This window comes from Nannospalax galili, unplaced genomic scaffold (genome assembly GCF_000622305.1).
Source record: "Nannospalax galili isolate Female #2095 unplaced genomic scaffold, S.galili_v1.0 scaffold567, whole genome shotgun sequence".
In the NCBI taxonomy this organism is placed as follows: domain Eukaryota; kingdom Metazoa; phylum Chordata; class Mammalia; order Rodentia; family Spalacidae; genus Nannospalax; species Nannospalax galili.
Window position 1 is genome coordinate 404,647 of NW_008357638.1, and position 23,827 is coordinate 428,473.

The window sequence follows — 23,827 nt, forward strand, 5'->3', positions numbered from 1 at the left end:
AGAAGTACAGATGTAGAGCAAAGTAAGACAACCCATGTTCTGTGGAAAAGCCCAATGAGTAAGAAAGTAGAAGAGGGACACCTCAGTCCTTTGGGCTTCTTTAGAAACTAGGTGCCAGCTTTGAGCAGATTTCAGGATGAGCTTGCATTCATCCTAGATTTCATGTCAGTGGCTACTGCTGCAGACTCCCAGCTCTCTGATTTGGTTATTTCTGGCTTCCAAAACAAACATATAAAGGACTCTTAGTAATTTTCTCAAAAAAGACAGAGGAACTCCATAGTAGAGCTATTTCTTAGAGCTATTTCTGTGTACAATCCTGTTAACAATTAGAGCAAAATATGAAAAGACTAAAGTTCCTCTTTTAGTCAAAATAAATCCAGTTTCCTATTCTTGCATTTGAATCTAGATCTGGAAAGATACGCAAAGCATCTAACAGGACAGACCTTATCAACCCTAACCAGACCTCTCGGCAAGGACTGTCAGAGAAAAATACCCAGCTTTCTGTGGAATAAGAACTAATGCTTCCAATGAAATAACATTAATTACAAAAACACTAGGGCATTTCTATTCTGTACCTTCACTAACATTTAAGAATACAGTTATGAGAAAACTGGAGGCCACATAAAATTATTTTTATATATACTTATTTTTACAGCTGTTCTAGATGTGGTTTGTTGCCCTTACTGAACAAAAATCTTTTCTTTTCTTTATGGTTTTCTGAGACAGGGTCTCCCTGCAGCCCCAGCTAGCCTAAAACTCATTTGTAGACCAGGCTGGCTTGAATCTCTGCTTCGCAAGTGTTAGAATTAAAGGCATGTGTCACAATGCCCAGGAACAAAGACCTTTTTCACAGGCAGAAATGATTGTATCATTCATCTTTGAATTCATAATACTTAATGCCTGAGATAGCAAAGGTAGTGGAATACAGAAAGTGTTTAATGAATCATTACAAGCAAAGTCACACATTAAGTTGATTCTATCAGAGCTTACATTCTTATTTTAGCCATTTTATTCTCAAAACTGCAATTAAAATATTTTCTATAATTCTTTTTTTATTGTGTGCTTTGTTTGTTGGGTTTGTTTTTGAGACAGGGTCTCACTATGCAGCTCTGGCAAGCCTGGAATTCATTTTGTCATTTTGTAGACCAGGCTGGCCTTGAATTCAGAGATTTGTCTGTCTCTGCCTCCCAAGTACTGAAATTAAAGTACTGAGCTACCATGTCCAGCTCCTCTATAATGCTTATATTCCTTAATTATACTATCAATATAGTGAGTTTTAGATATCCATATTAGATGCAGATAAACTACTTCCTTTAAAATAAATAACATTCATGTAACATAACACTATATTGCTAACATGATATAAAAAGTCATAGGAACAATGCACAAATGGTAATACAGAAGATATTTTCCTAACTCCCATACAAAAAACTCATATGGGATAATCTTCCATGCCCCTCTTTCATTTGCAGTGCTGGGGATCAAATCCAGGGCTTTGTTAGCTAAGGCCTCTACCAGCTGAACTGTATCTCTAGGTCCCTATGGGATGATCCTGAAAAAGCCCACTCATCAAGTATCAGAACAACTTATGCATGGTAACACTGACATAAAAATGCTAATCCTCCTATTTGGAGAAAAACAGAGCAAAAGGAAGATTACTAATATTTGCTGTAGTACTTTTTAGTTATTGGCTTGTTAAATATCAAGATAATTTGATATTACTAAAAAATTTCAGGCATATAATTTCAGATGAATAAATATGACTCAATTTTAGTCAAGACTACTTCATATATGGGAAACATGTTAAAAATCATGAACTCTGGGGCTGGAGAGATGGCTCAGCGGTTAAGAACACTGGTTGTTCTTGCAGAAGACCCGGGTTCGAATCCCAGCACCCACATGGCAGCTAACAACTGTCCATAACTCTAATTCCAGGGGATCCGATGGCCTCTTCTGTCCACTGTGGGCCTTGCACGACACGGGTGCACTTACCTACATGCAGGCAATGCACTCATACACATAAAATAAAAATAATAAATATTTTTAAAAAATCAGGAACTCTGTATCTCAGGCTAATGATCATACTACACATTGTGAGCTATGAGAGCCCTGTCACCATCTAGAAACAATTCAAATGATCATTACTCCATGTAACTCCTGTAACTCTGCAAGGTAGAGAATACTTCATTCATTGTATAGATCTGGCAACCAACAGTCACAGTAAGTAAGTATACTTACTGAAGATACAAAAGTTATATTTATTTCCAAAGAGGTGTTCTAAGTTTTCAGAGGCTTTGGTGTTCTATAAAGTATGAGAACTTCACAGGTAACTTTGTGCCTTAGGCTGGTGGATTTCAATCCTTACAACTACTGGGTACCTATTATCCGAGGCACTGGGTAAATAAAAAATTTTAAAATGCCACTTTAGGACATTCATTGCTTAGAGATGGGCAACAGTTGCATGTGAGGCACCTGCATTAGCAGTTTGTTGTTCCTAGCCTGTAGCTTGTGGTTAAAACCAAGCATTCAATACAATGATACCCAAAGGAGGCATGGAAGGGAGGCCTATTTTACCATGTATATTATATATGGTAAAGCAGAGGATGACTTTGGAGTCAAGTTTCCTCCCTCATAATCTAGGGCCCTTTATATTTGTAGTCGACAGACAAGTTACATCTCCAGGATCTACTGCCCCTTTTCCAGTCCAACGAGTCTAATTTTGTTTGGTGATCCATGTGGTTCCTGGAAAGCTGACTCAGCCCAACCCTTTAAGCCAAGCATCTCAGCATATTCCATGTCCTTGGTTACAGTGATAGGTTTAGGGTTAGGCATGTGAACTAGTTAACTAGAGTAAACCCGCTTTTTGCTTGAAATGCTGGGATAAAGATGAATAAACCTAAGAATACCCAGCAGATATCCTGGGCTATGTGGAGTGTCAGTCTGAGAAAGAAGTCAATGCCAAGAAATAGGAAAAACAGACAAAAGCCAGTTCCTTAGATACATGGCTAGTCTCTGCCTCTTATGAAGCATGCTTTACTTCTAGGCTTTTCTGATAGAGGCAATATATTCCCTTCATTACATCAATTTGAGTTTGGGTTTCTGGTAAGTGTAATTGACAATTTACCACTATATATTGGGTTCCTATTAAAAATATATAACCAATTTAGTTGTATAATAAAATAGGATACAATCAAAATCATGTAAAAGAGAGAATATTAAGTCCACAGTCTATGCCCCTCCAAGCTTGACAGGACTCTTTTGCTTCCGATGGGCCAAGTGGAACCCTGGGAAGGAGGTTTTCAGCGCTGCCACCATCAGAAAACACTTTTTTTTTTTTTTTTAAGTCTTCAATGTTTTTTTTTTTAATTGATTTTTTTTGTGTGTGTATTTCATACAGAACATTCCAAACAATCTTATTCACCTCTATATCTGCATCCCAAATAGCACCCTCCCATAGCGCCCCCAGCAAGCCCATATACTCTGTCATCCCTGTTACTGTCCTCTGTGCTGTAGGCACCCCCAGCTGTTCCCCAGTGCTTGTCCATCCACTGAATCTAGTCAGCCTATCTAGAGATCCTTGTTTTAGGAAGATCAGCTCTTCCTCAAATAGCAGCAATCAGTTGCCAACATCCCTTTAGATAAGATTGGGGTCTGCTGTTCATTTTCCCAGTTCTATGCTGAGTTACTGTCTGGGAGTCTCTTGGGCCACCCTGGTCAACAACTCAAAGGACGGTATCTCCTGCCTGGGATTGTTTCTTGTTACGTAGCTTTTAGCCATACACATGGACTCTTAAAGAAATATAATGATCACTTTAATCTTTGGTTATACTTTCCTTTTGGGTGTTTAAGACCATACAGTTTGCCCAGATTGACCAATTTATTTTTACTCTTAAGGTCATTTGAGGATCCTTTCCTCAGGGGTCACATGGTCTTGGGAGAAGCCTCTGGCTCCTTTCTTTTACCAGTTCCATCTATGTGAAGGTAAGTCAGGTCCTGCTCAACTGTGGCTGGCTTCAGTTGGAAGCATGGAAGAAATGTTTTCTGAGTTGGCCCTCCTCTTTGTAGACTGGTTCAAGTCCATCTGGTGGGGTCTCCCTGGCCTCGCTGAGCAAGAGGACAGGTGACTCACCACAGTTATAGGACATTTTGAGAGATGTTCCATAGTTCCCTGGAACTTAGTTGACCTTGGAAGGCAAGGAGCAAAAGCTGTCCTTTAGGTCCTGTTGACTAGATTAGTATAGACCTCAAAGAACGGCTGTTAAACATCCAAGAAGGTTAGTTCCATCAGTCTGGTACTTTTAATTACCATGTGCTATGTAGATAAAGCTTGGGCAAAAACCAAAGGTTCTCAGATAAACCTTGATTAGACATATTTTGTTTCTTGAACTAGTTGTATGTATAATTTGTCAGTAGGTTGTTGGACTAATATGGTTCCCTCTGGTTTCTTAAAACTACCTAGGCATTATTTATCTCTCTCACTGTCTAACCTTCCACCATGGTTTCCCCATTTAAAGTGTCCCCATTTTTCCCATTTCTCCCTTAATAATACCCTTCTTCTATGGTCCCACCTCTCCTGAGTTCCTTCTTTCCTTTTATCCCCAAAGTTCTTTGCATAATCCTCCCTGCCCCCTCCCATTTAAATAACCCCATTTTTATCCATAGCTCCCTTAGTAACACCTATTTCCTACTGTTCTTCTCTCTCAGGTTCTTTCTTTTCCTTTACCTCCATGGTTCCTTCAGAAAACATTTTTTTTTTTTCTTTTTTAAGGTTTGCTTTGTTTTGAGACAGGGTCTCCCTACAGCTTCAGTTGGTCTGGAACTCACTATTTAGACAAGGCTGGCCTCAATCTCACAGATAGCCACTTGCCTCTGCCTCTGCCTCCTGAGTGTTGGGATTAAAGGTATATGCCACACACTTAGCCAACATTTTTTTGTTTGAGACAGGGTCTCACTGTGTAGCCCAGGTTGGTCTTGAACTCCAGATCCTCCTCTCACAGCATCCCACAGTACAGGGATTATAGGCATGGGCTACCATACCTGGCCAAATCAAGCACCTTTGATCGCACGGTCTCCTTACTAACACCATGTAAGCTGACCAACTCTATTTTCAGCTAGAAGAGAACAGACTATTTTCTATTGTTTGTTTTTAATTTTATTTTTATTTATTTGTGTTTGTATGTATGTATGTTATATATGTATGTGCATATGAATGTAGAGGCCAGAAGAGGGTGTCAGATCCCCTGGAGCTTAGTTATATGTGGTCATGAGCTGCCTGATATGGGTGCTGAGACCTTAATTTGGATCCTTTGCAAGAGCAGCAAGTGCTCTTAACTGTTGAGCCATCTCTCCAGGCCCTGTTTCTTATTCTTCAGTTGACCTCACACATGAGAAACCTCATTCAATACTGGTATATTAAGAAAAATTTATGGCTGATTAACATTTTAAAACTATCACAATGCCAAAAACTGAACATCTGACCTACTCACTTTATCTCATCCATATATACTTATGTAAAGATGTACAGTTGTTGCTTTGGCTGTACTTTTTCAACGTACGTTACAGAAACCTTAATCACTAAATACTTTAGCATGCCTCTATCTTCCTGGAATCTAGGACATTCTTCTACAGGACTACAATATTATGGCTTAATTATCTATCAAATGTGTGGGTTATATTCAAATTTTTGAAACTTAAAAATGTCTCTTATGCTAGGGTGTGGTAGCGCACACCTTTAATCCCAGCACTTGGGAGGCAGAGGCCTTGTGAGTTTGAGGCCAGCCTGTTCTACATAGTGAGTTTCAGGCCAGCTGGGGCTACAGGGAGACTGTCTCAAAAATACCAAAAAAAAAAAAAAAGTCTCTCATATCTGACTTTCCAAACTATAATTTAATCAATGTTCATACATTTTTATTTGTTTTTGATGTCTTCTTTCATCTCAACATGGAGGAAAATGAGGCTCTACATATTTATGTTTTCCAAAAATATTTAATACAATTTACCTGGTCAAAAGATGCATTTTTCTCTAAATTTGACTCCATAAACTTCTGGGGAATATTCCTAAAGGAAAAAGCCTACCTGGGGTGTTGAGAAGCTGAAGCAGATCGGTGTGTTCCATGGCCTGTAGGAAGTCACTCAATTCTGTGACTGTACATCCTTTTTCACCCATTAGTTTCAGTAAACACAGGCTTGGGCTTCCCTCTGGCTCCAGTACCTTAAGAGAACACTGCTCCAGGTCCAGGCAACTAAAAACAGATTAAATTCAAGTCAGCATTTTCCAGAATGCAATGCCTACTGTATAGCTGGGCCTCTGTAGGTATTATATGGAATAAACCTTGGGTGGTAAGAAACTATATTTTGAATGCTATTTTCCTCCTCCTCCCCCTTCCCCATCATTCCCTCTTCTCCTGTACTCTCCCACTCAGCTCCTGTAATTATAAAGTCAGAAGAATGTGAGAGAAATTTAGTCTTGATATTGATCAAAATTTGTCTTTAATCTGAAGATAGGAAAAAGACCAGAAAATTTCTTTATTCTTTCTTTAAAGATGAAGTAACAGATGATCTAAAATGAAAGCACTAACTACCAGGCTAAATTCTGCTGCCTTCCTAAAGGAATATGCCCTCATTCCATTAGGAGGCCAAAATACTTTGTCTTGGCACATGACCATATGTAAATAGTGTGAATAGTACTCTGAATTGAGAAAAGGGTGACTAATCCCTCAAAACGGCACTGGTCAGGACAATATTACAAAGTTAACAACTGAAAAAGGCTTAAAATACCAAGTCATACATTAGAAACAATTACAAGGTTACTAAGCTTTCAAATAATCAGAATGAGATATAAATATACAAGTGCTGTATGCAAAATACAATTTTTATGATTCAGGAGTTTACCAGGCTCTGCTACACGAAGTTAAGAAGCCATCTTATCAAATATAACCAAGGGATGCTTTAATTGATGTTTACACTGATAGAACAAATTTAACAGACTGAATTTCTTTCTTATCAAAAAACAAAGATCAAACTGAGATAAATTATTTCTGTTCCAAAACAAGAGATATATAGAAAAACAAGATTTAGTATCTTCTTTTGTTTTACTGATTTTCCGCATGGCATGGGCTTTTGACTAGATGATGTGTATATATGCCCAACTTTTATCTTTCCTTTTTTAGTTACATTCCTCTAAGAGTCTACTTTGAAGTGGTTTCTAGAAACCTGAACTTGATATTTAAATATAAGATCTGCTTTATTACTGAAACAAATGAACTTTGCTTTTAAGAGCTGCATTTGTAGGGGATGGTGAGATGGCTTAGTGGTTAAAGAGCAGTCACTGCTCTACCAGAGATACAAGTTTGGTTCCTACCATTATACAAGGTAGTTCACAACTACCTGTAACTCCAACTCCAGGGGATCCAAAGCCTTCTTCTGGCCTCCGTGAACACATGAACATATATGAGCAAGCAAACACACACACACACACACACAAATCTTTTAAAAAGTTACATTTTTACTTACACATTTAGAAAAATGTAATCAAATGGAATGTGTTCTATACTTTAGGCTCCCTGCTTCTCTTATACCTACTCTTTGGAATCTTTATTCATAATTTATTCATTAATCACCTAAAATAGTCCATCTTTTCTAGGTATTGAGGCTAGAACAGTGAATAAAATTCTCTATCTTCCTGAATTCTTCATTCTAGAGGGGGTTAGATATAACACAAACATACAGAGAGATCTCTGTGTATAAATCTGTCCAGTGATCACAAAGTGTGTTAGAAACAACTGAAGCAGCAGAACAGGTAATACTTGAACGGATGTACAAGGTAATTTCAAATTCTACAATCTGCAAAGTCTTCATTGGGACAATGACTTTTAAGCGAACAATTGACAAGATGGAGGAGCAAATGATGTGGTAATATGGGGAGATCATCTCAGTCAGAGTAAGCAAGAACAAAGACCCTATTGTATTCAGGGAAGAACAAGAAAGCAAATGTCACTACCAAAAGGGATAGAGACAGCAACAGGCTAGCAGATTCGTAAGTCATTGCTAGCTATGACATATTTTTTACTCTGGACGGTTTTAAGCAAAGAAGGAGTAAGGTCTGATTTAAGGTTTTATTTTATTTCTTTAGAGATAGGGTCTTATACATATAGCCTAGGGTAGCTTCAAGCTTCAACTCTTTTTGCCTTAGCCTCCAGAGAGCTAAAATTACATGAGTGCACTAGGACATTTCACAATTTTTTTTTTTGAGCCATGGTCTAAGTTATCTTACGTTGGTCTTGAACTCAATAGGTAGTTGAAAATAACCTTTAATGTCTAATTCTTTTGCCTTCACCTTCCAAGGGCTAGAAATACAGGCATGTGCTTCCATGCCTGGTTTATGTGGTGCTGGAGGATAGAACCCAGAGCTTCATGTGTTGCTAGGGCAAATACTTTACCAACTGAACTACAACCCCAACTTTCTGATTAATATTTCAAAAGAAGCATTCGAACTGCTGCACTTAGAAGAGATTGGGATGGGGGCTAAGGGAGAGGAGAAACTAAGCAGCTTCTAAAGAAACCAGGTGAGATACAATGTTGTCTTGGCCTAGTGTGGTAGCAGTGGAAGTTGGATTCTAAATATATTCTAAAGATATAGTAGTCAGAATTTGCTGATAAAAATGATGTATAATACAAGTCAAGAATGGAGTTTCTGGCCTGCGCAACTAGAGAAAAGTAGTGGCCATTTACCAAGATGCAGAAAACTAAGGAAAGAGGTTTATGGGAGAGTACATAGTAAGTTTGGACATGTTACATTTAAGATGCCTATTAGTCACCCAGAGGAGAAGGCAAATAGCCATCTACATACACCTACCTGGGAGTTTAAAACAGTGTTACTGGGTGTATCAACCTGACTGTATGTAAAACTATGAGAATGAAGGGTAACATCAGAGGATTAAGTAAAAAGGCATGAAGAGACAGGAAACCTGAGCCCTAGAGCACTTCAAAATTCAGACTGAGGAGAAAGAGATGATGATGAGGGAAACGTTCATTAAATCTTTTTAATCCAAGTTCATATTTCTACCATAAGCTGCTTGAGGGTAGGATTTCAGCAGCTAAAGAATACTTCCTATACAGCAGACAAGCAGCAACAGATTTTTTTTTTCCTTTGGTTCATGTTTTCACAGCTTTACTTTTAAGGATCCTGCTTAGACAATTTAAGTATTTTAGATCCTCTAAAACCTCTGCCAATCCTTGGAGTTTAGCGTTGTTCTAGTCAGCTCTCTATTGCTGTGATAAAAGCACTGACCAAAATCAACTTGAGGAGGAAAGGGTTTATTTAGTTTACAGCAAAGTCCATTTTCAAGGGAAGCCAAGGCAGGAACCTGGAGCACAGACCATAGAAGAACACTGCTTATTGGCTAGCTTCTCTGGCCTATCCATGCTCAGCCTGCTTTTTTATACAACACAAGACTACCTGCCCAGGGGTGGCACCACCCACAGGGGGCTGGGCCCTCCACATTACTCAAGAAAATGCCCTGCAGACATGGCCACAGGCCAATTCAATGAAAAAAATTCCTCAGTTGAGCTTCCCTCTACCCAGGTGTGTCAAATTGACAACTAAAACTAACCAGCACAGATGTTCTAGTCACCACTTAATATACTTTGGGACACTGAGAATATTTCTAAACTGACAGCAAAAGGTATCTGATATTATGCAGGCATTGTGACATATAGCTTTAGTCCCAGTATTCAGGAGGTAGAGGCAGGCAGAACTCTGTGAGTTTGAGGCCAGCCTGGTCTACATAGTGAGTTCCAGGCCAGCTGTGGCTACATAATGAGACCCTGTCTCAAACAAATTTTTTAAAAAGGTGTCCGATATTAGACCACGGTTTGTATGAAGGGCATTCCCATGGGTTCATGATTACAGCAAACTAGAGTACATGCAAGGATTCAGTATGTCATCAATAATCATCTGAAAACATTTACAAGTATTCCTAATCTCTGGAGACAACTCTGAATGGATTGCTCTTGTGATTTATATTCTTAAGTTTTCATGTATTTTGAAGAAAGATGTAAAGAGTGTGTGGGGAGGGGAAGTGGGGTGGAGGGTAACAGGCCAAACATGGTGGCATTCAAAAAGCAGAGGCAGGAGGATCATGATAACTCCAAGGCCAACCTGGTCTATGTAGTAAGATCTTTCCTCAAACCAAACCAAGCAAACAAAAAAGAAAGAGACAAGCTTTTGAGTTTAGTGGACTCAGTGACTGAGGAAAGCATTTACACGTTATCCACTTGTATCGGAATCAGACTATAATTCATTTCTACATCTGACACTTAATCATCAGAAGCTCTTCTCCCACCAGTATGAAATCACTTTAAAATAACTCTTTGGATCTTAAGCAGCATAAAAATTACCAGCTGACCTTGTCAGGGGTTGCTATTCCCCAGCCCCTAAGTTTTCAGTACTAATTTTTGATGGCAGTTTAATTGTCCTCATTGCAATCAGTATGAGCTTAATATTTCAATTTTCTAACTCTCCCCATCCAACTAACCCATGTGTAGCTAACTGCCCATCACTCTGGAAGATTAGTGAAATTTATGGTTCTTCCCCACCCTGAATTCTAAAATTCTATAAATGTACAACTTGGTAAGCAACTGCCTTTCTCTACTACTCCACAAAAAGTGACTTCAAAGCTTTCCTTAAGTTCCCCCAAACATAGACACCATTCTGCAGTCTATTTAGTAAATTTGGGAGAAAACTTAGTACCCAGAATTAAGTACCCACTCCTTTTATTGTCCAGTAGCCATGCTTCTTCTAGAGCGTAGTGTAATCACATCTCTTCATCACTGTGTAGGCTCTCTCTCAGGAAGCCTAGAGTCTTCCCTAACTAGATTTCTGGTTAACACCACAATACTCTGTAGATCCTACCCTCAAAGAAAACAACTTCTTACATTATAATACATCTAGAAGTTGAGACATATATGGATCTAGAATATTTTAGATCTTCTTTGCATACCCAAAAGCCCAAGTGTTTTACCTAGAACAGAAAAACCTCAAGCCTCTGCTATGCTTGCTAGTTAGTTGTCTGTCTGAGACAGGGGCTCCATGTAGCTGCTGACAGCCTTGAGCTCCTTAATACTCTTGCTTCCACCTCCCAAGTACTAGGATTACATGTGTGTGCCACCATGCCCAACTTAGCTGACCAGTTTCTGATTCCCGCCATACAACATGGGCCTCTCCTACATTAGCAATAATCCTATATCATCATGACTTTTTGCCTCTACCCTAAACTCTGAAGTTCAGTGTTGTTGGGAAGATTAAAGTGGGTAATACATGTAAACACTTGGTACATTGGTATATACTATGTGTTCAATAAATGATAAATATTATATATAAACCAAACATTTAATATGTTACTATTTCCGAATATCAAATAAGTTATCCAAATAACTAGAAGCCTTATGAAGAATGGAAAATTTATTTTTTATCTTCTAGAACTTCTTGCTAGGCACTCAATACATACAATTTTGAGTGAAGAAACTGAGCTCAATTTAAGTACCTGTTGTCTAAGATAAATTCTATGTATAGCACAAAATAAGAAATGGCTTCTGTTCCTAGGTTCATAAATGTGTGTACAAATACTTACAATAAAAGTCAAAGTTTAGTTATGAAAATGAATCAGTTCAAAGACAGTCCAAAATAATAACAATGGTACAAAGTAGTAGTTCTAAGTTTAGTCTGGGAATCTATAGTGCAGTTCCTCAGACTTTTTTAGGGTGTTCACAAGGTTAAAACATTCTTTTCACAATAATTCTAAGTCCCTATTTACCTTTTCTATTTATTCTTTCAGGAATGTATACTGGAGTTTCTAGAGTTCTATTACCTGTGATACTGCAACAGATTGAATGCACAGAAATATAAAAGAATCTAGTTCTGCAATTAAACCAAGACATTAAAACAACTTTCAAAGCACTCAGAAGGCTGAGGCAGGACTGCTGAAAGTTCCAGACCAGACTAGGCTACATAGTGTTCCAGGCCAGCTCACAGTACACTGAGATCCTAACTCTAAAAGAAAGAGGAAAAGAAAAAAAGATTTCAAGATGGATTCAGTGGTGCTTGCTTGAAATCCCATCATTAGGGAGTCTGAAGCAGAAGGATCCAGAATCTGAGGGCAAGTGAGATCTTAATTTCAAAAAAATAAAACACAAACTAAGCAACAAAAAAAATCCAGATTTTCAAAATGTAAACCAAGGTTCCATTTAATTTCTAAATTTGTTTTTGGACAAGTCTGTATCTCTGCTCCTGGGTAAGACTTAAGAATTACTTTTATGATAAATATTTGAAAATTTCTTGGTTTTAATTTCAAACAGAAAATACCAGTATAGATCTGCAATTATATAAAACCCACACTAAAGTTTCTCTGTAGTCCCAAGCATGTCAAAGTCTTGAGAACCAAAACTTGAAGAATGGCTAACCGAGGTGCCCGGCCTTTCCGTCAGCGGTCCCTTTTCTCATCAGGAAACTAGTTTAATTAGAGTCTAAAGTTCACGGTGAAGTCCGAAGAAATATTGCTGAGTTCCTCTGCTCGAAGGCGATGCTGAGTTTGAATCCAGTCTCTCCCTCCTTTCCTCATCCGTTGACCTGCAGGTATCCCTGAATTCCACCCTACACTACACCCCTCTACCTGTCCAGTTCTCTCGATCTTCCCTGGGGTTCCGAGGACTGTGTCCACCGCATCCCTCTCTTCTGCACTTAGCCCTCTGGACACGACCTTGCAGACAGGCTTTTCCTCTCCACCCAACTCGGGTCAACCGGCAGTGATCGCTCTCCAGCTTTAGGGGCCGAGAAGGGACGTGGGAACCGGCCCTTTCGGCCTGTCTCTTTCCGAGTCCCGGGTCCCACCCTGCAGGACTCGGCCGTCTTCAGGTTCTCTCTACAGGAGACGGAAGCGCCGCCCTCTCCATCTCGGTCTCGGTCTCGCAGGATCCCCGGCCCTGCGCCCATCCCTCCGCCCGAGCCCCCACCCCCGCCCGCGCCCGGCCCGGGCTCACCTGAGCCGCAGGCGCCCCCGACTGCCCGCCAGCTCTGCCAGCTGCCTCCAGCCCCGGCCCTCGGGCGCACGATCCAAGCTCTCGCTCAGCCTCCGCAGCAGCGGCTCCGGCAGACGGTGGAGGAGCGCGCCAGCCGCGGGGGCGCCCAGTGTCCCCGAGGGCGCGATCGGGGGTGGCTGCACAGCCGGGGGCGGCGAGGCCTGCAGCGGCTGCCCCCACAACGACATGGCCCGCGCCGGCGACCCAGACAGCCGTGGCTCCCGCCAGCCAGCACGGGCCTCGGAGGCCGCGCACCTTCCGCTTGGCCCTCGCCCGCCCGGGAGCTGCTGGGGCGGAAGGAGAACTCCGCCACACAGCGAGGGCCTCCTCAGGAGGAAGAAGACCTTGCGGGCCGCCAGACAGGTTAGCCTAAAGAGCCGCGGGCGCGCCACCCAAGGCGAGGAGCGGGCTAGGGGGCGGGACGTGGGCGGGGCCTCGCTGCACGTGCGCGAACCGCAGCCTTAGCCGCCGCGGGGGGCGGGGCCTCGCTGCGGGTGTGCAAACGTCAGTCTCAGCCCCGGCAGGGGGGCGGGCTCGGGAGCGGGGTCTCGATTCTGTTTGCAGGCGGCTTTCCCAGCCAGGTCGAAAAGCGAGCTCGGTGGCGGGGTTAGGTTGGGCCTGACTGCGCTGGTGCATGCGGCCGCGCCTTCCCAGCCGCCTCTGCCGGCGTAGCGCGCGCTTCAAACGCTGCTGGAGCAGGAAGGGATGGGTGGGTGCCCTTGCTGGAGGAAGCGGTGGAGGAACTACGCCACAGTGGCTTCTCCGCAGCGAGGAAGCCTGCGGCGTCGGAGCGTCCCAGGGCGGTGGGAGGAGGCTCGCCTCATGCCAGAGAGGGTAGCACGCACTTTCCCGAGCCGGCCCCACGCGCGGTCGCTCTCTGTCTATTCCGGGGCTGCGTGTGCCTGGCGTCCGCGAGAGGCTTCCCGCTCCCCGCATGGGGCGACCGCAGCGGACGCTTCCTCATTCGCGGGTTAGATGGGTGCAGTGTTGCCAAAGGGAAGTAGTGGAGCTGGAGATTCAGATACAGTGGAAATGGCCCAAATCTTTGCCTAGACGGTTTAAAAATTAATTTAAAACTTTTTTACTATTTTATGAGTGTATTGCCTGCATGCATACAAGTGCACCCCTGCGGTGCAGTGCTCGCGGAGGTCAGAAGAGGACGATGGATCTCCTGGGACTGTAGTTAAGGACGGTTAGAGGAATGTGGGAGCTGGGAACCAAACCCAGGTCATCTGCAAGAGCAGCCAGCGCTCTTAACCACTGAACCATCTCTCCAGCCCCTAAAAATTATTTTTAAGCTTAAACTTAGTAGCTGGGGTCCGAGCCAGGTAGCTTGGTCATAGGGAGCTGGCCTAGTGTGGTTCGTCTCCAGCTCAGCAAAAACATGTCACCAGAATTCAAATAGTTGTGCATTTTGACTAATTAGACCCAAGAAATCATTGGTTTTAGCAGTAATGGTCTGCGCCCCCCGCCCCCGCATCAGACTGCTACCCCTAGTATTCATACTCAAAACAGTTTGCCCTGTAGCTGATGCCCTTCCCTAGAATGATCTAGATGAAGTGACAAAAGAGCTACACTTGAGATCTCTCCCAATCATATATACAACAAAGGCCATTATCCCATTGAAAACTATAGGTTTCTTTGAGACAGAAGTAAAATGGTGACCAGCCAGGTAGCCCTGACATACAGGCCTTTCTGACCCACTTTCTGGTGCTTTTATATAGCTTTCATTACTCCAGGCAGAAGGATTTTCAGCAGCAGTAATTTGGACGCCCAGATTCTCACAGTAGGCAAGGTAGGTTTTTCCATACAGGCTCCACAACACACTAGCAGTCACTGAGGGACACTACTCCAGTTTAAGTTCAGAGTTCAGTGTAAGTGTAGTGACTAAGCAGGAACTTTGGATCCAGAAAGATCTGCTGGGTTCAGGTTGTGTGACCTTAGTGAGTTCATGTCTGTGGTTCACCTGTTAAAATGGGACTGGATTGTAGTATATAGAGTTCTTGCCAGGATGAAAGGATTTGATATGAATAAAACACTTAATTCAGTGACTGGCACATAGTAGATAGTGCTGGCATTAACACTTACCAGTACAAAGGCCTGCTTAAACTCAGCTTGAATTGTTGGAAATCTTGTCATTAGACAAATATTTTTTATTACCTATATGGTGTGCAGTTATGGAAATTAAAACACCTCTAGTTTATTGTTTTTTGTTTGTGTTTGGGGATAGAGTCCCATGTAGCCCAGGCTGCCCCCAAATTTAGTATGTGCCTAGCCAAGGGTGACCTTGAACTTGTTTGTATCCTGTTGTCTCCACCTCCTGATCACTAGAATTTTAGGTATTCATGACCACAAACAGTTTTATATGGCACTGGGGATGGAACCCAGGGCTTTGCATATGCTAGGCAAGCACTCTACCAATAATGCTACATTCCTCAGCCCTTATTGGAATTCTGCATTTGAGAATTTTTAAAAATTTAGATGCATTTTTTATTTAAATATTTTATTTAGGTGTTTTAAAATTTAGATATATTTATTTTATGTAGATGTATTTAGGTGCATTCTACATCCTATACTTTGACAGACATTGTATTTTATCATTTTTTTCTCTCAATCCAATACTGGTATTTCTTAGTAGAAACTAGAATTTTCAGTTCTGTTCTAGAGCATAATGGTATAATAGAATATGATTTAAAGTTAGCTGTGAATTTGAGTCCTGATGTTGCCACTTATTATTAGTATCCCCTTAAGTGAGTTATTTAAGTTCTCTGAGCTTCTATGTAGATATATATATTTAGATACATATTTTTAAAAATTTTCTTTTATGTGTATGAGTGTATTACTTGCATGTATGTAAGTGCACCTGTATTGTGCAATGCCAATGGATGTCAGAAGAGGGCGTCTGATCCCCTGGAACTGGAGTTACAGTGCTAGGAACTGAACCCAAGTGCTCTGCAGGAGCAACTAGTGCTCTTAACCGCTGAACCATCTCTCCCGACCCTATTTATTCAATTTTTAAAAATTTTATGTGTATGAGTATTTTGCTTGCATGTATGTAAGTGCACCTGTGCATGCAGTGCCCTCAGAGGCCAGGAAAGGGTGTCAGATCCCCTGGAACTTGAGTTCCAGATGTTGTTAGATACCATGTGGGTGCTAGGAACCAAACCTGGACCTTTTCAATAGACTTCCCCCCCCCCAAGACATGCCCCTAGGGCATGTTGGTATAGAAGAAAGCATGTGACTTAAGGTTAGTTTTGAATTTGAGTCATGGTGTGCAGGTGTTATTATTACACCATTACAACTACCCTAAACAAATAGGTTGAATCTTAAGTTTTTAAGAGTGGGCCCAAACTCAGAGGTTACTAATTCCCCTATTCCCTGTCTATCTTGCAGAAATATGCAGTCCCCTCAGCCTATGCAGATAGAGCTGTCTGTGTACCCCAATGCAGATGGAACTGACTCTGGAACCTTGTTTTTCACACTGTGTGGTATGGTCGCCCCCACCTCAGGTCATACCTACAAGTCATTAGTTCAGGTTATGTCCATTAATAAAACTCATTCCTACACTGGTGTTGCCACTTATTAGTGGTACCCCTTAGATGAGTTATTTAACTTCTCTGAGATATTTCCATTCCTGTAAAAGGTAAATGATAATAGTGTATACTGGTATAATGATTAGGAGAAGCAAGCACAGCATATACAGTCATACATTGCTTAAGGATGGGGATAAATTCTGAAAAATGCATCATTAGGTGACTTTTGTTGTGTGAGCAAAATCTCATGGGACAAGAGTTGTGTATGCAGTCTTCAAGTTGACCTTAGTACTCTCAAAATTGCCACGTTAATTTTGGGAACAATATCATTAATAATTTAACTTTAGTTTTCCTCTGTCAACTATTATATTTAGGGGCTGGAGAGATGGCTTAGCAGTTAAGAGCACTGACTGCTCTTGCAGAAGAACTGGGTTTAATTCCCAGCACCCACATGACATCTAACAACCACCAGTAACTCCAGTTCCAGGGGAATCCAATGCCTTCTTCTGGCCTCTGTGGGCATTGCATGACACAGGTATACTTACCTAGATGTAGGCAAAAATACACATAAAATAATTTTTGACATAAATCTAGAAAGCCAGTTATCTATAAATAAAGACAAGAAAAAATTGCAAGTGGAGATATGACTTTTATTTTTTAATGTTTAAAATTTTGTTATTTATTTATTCTTTTTTAAAGGCAGGATCTCCCTGCAGCCCTAGCTGGCCTGGAATTTGCTATGTAGACGAGTCTGGCCATGATCTCACAGAGATCTGCCTGCCTCTGCCTCCTGAGTACTAGGATTAAAGGCATATGCCACCATGCCTAGCTGTTTAAAAGTTTTGAAAAATTCATTTACTTGTGTGTTCATGTGTATGTGCCTGCATGCACAGGCCACAGTCCACACGAGGTTAGAGGACAACTTGGGGAAGTCTGTTCTCTCTTTCCACTATGTGGGTTCTAGGTATTTAATTCAGATCTTCAGGCTTGATGGCATGTGCCTTTACCCACCGAGCCATCTTGCTGAGCAAGATATGACTTTTAATGTCCCTTAAAAGTTCATGCATGTGTATTGGGAGTTTTTCCTTATAGGTTGAAATGATAAAGATCTTTATGAATCCAGACAATTTGCAGGAAGCTTGTGATTTCGTTCTATAAAACTCTGATGATGCCATCTTAAAAGCATTCATAGATACAATAACTCACTCATCAGTTTGTATTTTTCCTTTACATAATTTGATTGTAGATGCCAAATAAAATTGACAGATGATATATTTCATCGATGAACAGGTTTTTAAAAGACTTGATATAGGAGAATGCCTACAGGTCCTTGGATCTGTATATACTAGAGGGAAAGGAAACAAATCATGAAAGTTAAATGGCATTCATGTCCCCATCCTTGCTCCATGCCTACAACCCTTAGTGACCTCTCTGACTCACTGTTGTGGTAGAGCCACTCAGGCCGCCCTCAGACACAAGACTGGTCACATCCCTTGCAACCCATTCTGCCTGATGGTTTCTAAAGAACTGAGGGAATTAAGTAGTAAGGGAAGCAGAAAGGTGTTATAACTACTTCAGAAGAGATTCCAGAGGTGATAGTAAACCCACCAGGATGCTGGAATATCTTTGCTTCATAGAGACAAAACTGGCTTCTTCCACAATGAAAGAGGGAAATCAGTTGAACTACTATGTCACAAAATTTAATAATGAACAAGAATTATTTGCATTGTCAGTTTTCCTCAAGCTCACTTCTGTTTCTATGTCGTACACGAGTCCAGTCAAAGACAATGAGAGGCAAAGATAAGCACTTCCATCCACGTGGGAAGATGAGAAGAGTTGCTTATGGAAGTAAGAGCAGGAAGAAGTCCAAAGTGAAAGTACAGGACCACCACCTCATAAGGTTGGTTTAGGAGAGGTGGGGGGGGGGGCGGTACAGAAGACAACGGGCAGAGACCAGGATGAGGCAAGGAGTGAAGATCAGGTGATGTCATACCAAAAAACTAAGTTGTTAGCTTGTAGGTCTGTGCTTCCTACAGGGTCATTGGGTTTTTAATAGCACATGGAGTTGTTTTTTTTTTTTAATTTTAATTATTTTATGTTTATATGTTTTGTCTGCATGTATGTAAGTGCACCCATGCTGTGCAATGCTGAGAGACCAGAAGAGGGCATCAGATTCCCTGGAACTGGAGTTATGAATGGTTATTAGTCACCATGTGGGTACTGGGAACTGAACCTGGGTCCTCTGGAAGAGCAGTCAGTGCTCTTAGCTGCTGGGCCATCTCTCTAGCCCCATACATGGATGCTTTTAATTTAATAGGTACAAACAAAAAGTCAGAGTTACTAATTGGTTAGAGTAATGCCAAATTTATTTAAGTTAAGATGTGCTTTGCTTTAAAGGGATTTATTAAATTACCAAGAACACAAGTAGTATGTAAAAATGTTCCAGACCTCTAAAGTTCTCAGGTGTGTAATTTTTGAGAAATTCCGTTTTAAGTAAGTGATAGGAAATAGTCAAAGTATTTTAAATGGGATAGTGACTTGACTTCTGGATTTTTGAGAACTCACTTGGGCAGTACTATAGAGAAAGACAAGACTGGAGGTTCAGGAAATCATACAGCTGGGTTTGGCAGTGCACATCTGTAATGCCAGTGCTCAGAAGGCTGAGACAGTAGGATCACAAGTTCAAGACCAGCCTGAGCTATATAGTGAGACCCTGAAAAAGCCAACACACAACAACAACATCAAAAAATATTATAGCCAGGCGTGGTGGCGCACACGTTTAGTCCCCACATTTGCATTCGGGAGGCAGAGGCAGGTGGATCTCTGTGAGTTCAAGGCCAGCCTGGTCTGCATAGTGAGTTCCAGGCCAGTTGGAGTTACAGGGAGACCCTGTCTCATAAAGACCAAAAAAAAGTATTACAATATAGAGTTGAAAAATAAAAGTCATTGCTAATGGCCATGCTTTTTGGAATGGAAAAGACACAGATTGAAGGACTATGTGGCATCCCTTTTAACCGGTCTTGGTAGTTGTTAGATTTGAATGTAAAATGTCCCCCACAGGCTCATGCATTTGACCACTTGGTCCCAAGTTGGTGGTGTGAGTTGGGAGGTTTGGGAGGCTTGGGCCCTTCATAGGGAAAGTGAGTCGCTGCTACAGGGTGGGCTTTGAGGTTTATAGCCCATCCCCTCTTCTGGCCCCAGTTTCTCTGCTTTCTGGTCAGTCACTGAAATGTGAGTAAACAGCCTCATGTTCCTGCTGCTATAGACCCAGCCACATCAGCTGCCATGCCTTCCCCACCGTAATGGGCTGTACCCACACAAACAGTGAGCCAAAATAAAGCCTCCCTGAAGTTTTTTTCTTGTCAGTGATAAAGTTTCCAGAAAAACTGCATTTTAAAAGTGAACCTTCTGCAAAGGCTGACCAACTGATTAGAACATCAGTGATTATGGAAAGTTTGGAATGTTACAGGTTCAAAGCCTAATTACAATTTATCTTGGGCTATCTTTAGCCCTCTAACTAGCCCCTTGTCCATCTCTGTTTCTTAACATCCTGTGACTAACAGATAAAAACCTTCTGGACTGTATTAACAAAGCCCTAGGTTTGTTAAGTCCACCAACCAAAGGGCTGAGTGCCATTGGACAGCATCTGAGGCCTATTGCTGAGATGTGCTTTTGCTATAACTGCCTACTTAATGTTTCCACAAATGTATTTGAAAAGTGTCTTGATTGATGACTTTTTTTGTTCTGTTACTATAAAAACTCCATGAAACTGCTTCCATGCTGGAACATGGAATTTGAGGTAACCTGGATCTGCTAGGCCATGGTCACTCATATTTGACTGCAGAATAAACTCTCTCTTATCCCTTTTGAAGTGAAAATTGTGCTTTTGTGTCAACAGGCCATTCTGGTGGGAGTGTAAAAGAATAGATTACTGATAGAAATACAGTCAGGGAAGCTGGGCTGATGAAGTTTCAGAGATTAACAAGGACTCTGGATTAGAAACCATTCATTCCAGCAAAAAAACTGGCTGTATTCTATGTCATGAAAATTGGAGTGAGGCTGAATTAGAAAGTAATGGATAAATTAATTTGGAAGAGGAAATTTTTTAAGAAATATTGTTTATTTTATTCTATGTGTATGCATGTATTGTCTGCATATAGGTAAGTGCACCAGTGTTGTGCAATGCCCGCAGAGGACAGAAGAGGCTGTCAGATCCCCTGGAACTGGAGTTAGGACAGTTGTTAGCTGCCATGTGGGTGCTGGGATTCGAACCTGGGTCTTCTGCAAAAAACAATCAGTGTTCTTAACTGCTGAGCCACCTCTCCAGCCCGTGGAGGAGGAAATTTTAAGACAATATAAAATTCAAGTGGTGGCATGGTCACTGCTTACCTCATTTATTGGTTATAATGAAACTTGAAAGCTCCGAGTAAAAAGATGTGAAAAAAATGTGACAAGGAAAGGTACAGCAGAGAATTTAAAGCTATTGACAAAGCTGTGGTAATTGTTGAAAAGATTAACATAATTACACAGAACTGCCAGCACTCTGCCTTAGGAAAATAGAAAGGTACCTTGAGGGTAAGATCCTATCCATCAAAGCTCCAAGGTGTAACAAAGCAAACCCATTTGGAAAACTTAAATTTGAAAAGAGATTACTTAAATAAAGTGAGCTTTCAGGGTATCCTGCCAGAGGAAGTGTTTTCTAAGTCCAGCCAGACAGGCACTCTGAGGCTCTATAACTGTGGCAAAGGGGGTCAGGCTACATCTTAAGCTGACAGCAGAAATTTGTGGTGGTATCTGCTTGGTGCTGGTTTTCAGGTGTCTTAGTTTCTTTTCCTGTTGCGTAGATAAAATAAACTGACAGAAGAGAGAAAGGATTGGGGCTGGAGAGATGGCTCGGCAGTTAAGAATGCTTACTGCTCTTGCAGTGGACCTCAGTTCAGTTCCCAGCACATATTAGGTGGCTCACAACTGCCTGTAACTTCAGCTCTAGAGGATCCAACTCTGTTCTGGCCTCTGCATGGGTGTTCCTACACATGTGTGCATACACATAAATAAAAATAATAATTGAAAAAGAGAGAGGTTTAGTTTTATTTTACCTGACAATTCCAGGATATGGGGTGGGGGTAAGGTTGGAGCTGGGGGAGTCAAGGTGGCAGAAGCTTGAAAGGGCTGCATCTATAATGAGGAACAGAGTAATGAATGTGTGTGTGCTAGTGCTGAGCTTGCTTTTCCATTCGTGTGTGTGTGTGTGTGTGTGTGTGTGTGTGTGTGTGTTTTGGAAAAATTAACTCATTTATTGTAGGCTAGGGATGTCTCAAATGGTAGACTAACACTGGTCTTTTGCTTTCTTCAGTTTTCCTGTGGCAGAAGTGATTGTGACAGCAGAAGTGGTGGTGCAGGTTCTGGCCCTACCAGCCATTGTTTTCATGCAGGGACCACAGTGCCAGATGCCAGTGGCCCACCTCTTCATCTTGATCTTGCCACAGAAGGCACAAGAATACTTGGTATACTGACTGATACCAGCTTTATCATTTTCTGGAGGGAGGCATCATAGTGGGCCCTATATTTACCAATGATCCCAACCTTCTGGGTGTGTTTAGCATGTTACCATGACCTGTGCCTGAGCCAGAGAGCTCTCCACTCTTTTTAAAAAAATTTTTTGACTTACTTATTTTTATTTTATGTGTATGAGTGTTATGCCTACATGTATGTAAGTGCACCCATGTTGTGAAGTGCCTATGAAAGCCAGAAGAGGGCATTGGGTTCCTTGGAACTGGAATTACAAATGGTTATTAGCTATCATGTGGGTCCTGGGATTTGAACCCAGGTCTACTGCAAGAACAGCCAGTGCTCTTAACTGCTGAGCCATCTCTTCAGCCCCAGCTTTCTACTCTTATCAGTTCAGAATCCCATGTCTAAAGATTGATGCCACCCACAGTGGGAAAGTCTTCCTACCTCAATTGATGTGATCAAGATAATCACCCACAGACATGCCTACAGACTGACCTAATCTAGACAGTTTCTCATTGAGACAAAAATTCTGTCCCAGGTGATTCTTGATTGTATTGACAAAACTAATCATCACAGCAGGCAAGTAGAATGCAAGAGATACAGAGACAAGGGACCTTGCACCAAGATTCTAGAAAGCTGCTGAAGCCAGGCAGTGTGGTGCAGGGTCAGATTCCCTAGAAACAATACTGGAGAGGCCATGTGTGAAGCTGTGAAAGTTACAATGAGACCTCAGGACATTATAGCTATCAGGAGCATGGGATGTCTGCGGAGGAAAGCTGCAGGCACCAAGTGGAGCTGGCCAGAAATAGGCTTACATGTGCCTTGGGCAACAGAACTGGAGGGCCAAGCCTATCTAAACCCATCGGAGCTCTAATGTTGCCATCACAAATCCTGGATGCTAGACATGAAGCTGCAGAATTTGGTGTTTACTCTGCTAGGTTTTAGTTTTATTATGGTCCAGACTTTCTTTGCTATATCCCACCATTCCTTACTTTCAGAATGGGAATCTTCACTCTGCATGTGTATATTTAAATTATAAAACTTTATTGCCCCCCCCCCCCATGTGTGCTCTCTGGGATCCCAGGGCTGACAAAACCTACAGGATACCTTCTATTTAGGTTTTCGCATAGTTTATGATGTCTGGGAGGGGATGGCTTACAAAGGCATGAATGCCCACACCCTGTTTTTACATCTTACTGCCAGTGGCTCACCAGCTGTCCACATGCCTGGTTCACCAAGGTGCCCCCCCCCACTTCCCAGCATGCTTAGCACTTAACAGCATGCTCAGTGCTTCCCTGTGTCTTCAGGTTTCCCAGTGTCCTCAGCATCTGTCCCTAAACCCTACCTTTCTGAGTCTCTTGGGGTTCAGTTCTAGCTCCCTTAGAGGACATGCCTACCCAGCACACTTACATTTTGATTTTCTGGGGCTCACAGCTCAAAGTTCCTTGATTCTGAGAAGAGACTTGGGACTTTTCAGCAATACTAGAAATATGAAAACATTGGGCCTTTAAATTTATTTTTATTGCATTTATTTATGTTTGTGTTGGGGGACATGTGTGTGCCATGGCATGTCTATGGAGGTCAGAAGACAACTTGCAGGAGTCAGTTTTCTCTCCTTCTGCCTTGTGGGTCTCAGAGATTCATTAGACTTGGTGGCAATCATCTTTATCTGCTGACCCATCTTAATGGCCCACTATAGGAACTTTTGA

General features: G+C 41.7%; 1 protein-coding gene and 1 pseudogene across 1 annotated transcript in view; both read right to left on the bottom strand.

The window, feature by feature from the left end:
- The window catches only part of Malt1 (MALT1 paracaspase), a 70,541-nt gene extending 57,059 nt beyond the window's left edge, over positions 1-13,482 (bottom strand). Inside the window, exons 1-2 of the mRNA XM_008855361.3 lie at positions 13,036-13,482; positions 6,076-6,242 (exon numbers count right to left, since the gene is read on the bottom strand). Coding sequence (XP_008853583.1) covers positions 6,076-6,242; positions 13,036-13,262 — 394 coding nt within the window. The 5' untranslated portion in view covers positions 13,263-13,482. The remainder of the gene's footprint in view (positions 1-6,075; positions 6,243-13,035) is intronic.
- Positions 13,483-21,933: 8,451 nt separating this feature from the next.
- On the bottom strand, positions 21,934-22,211 carry LOC108490054 (annotated as a pseudogene).
- Positions 22,212-23,827: the final 1,616 nt, after the last annotated feature.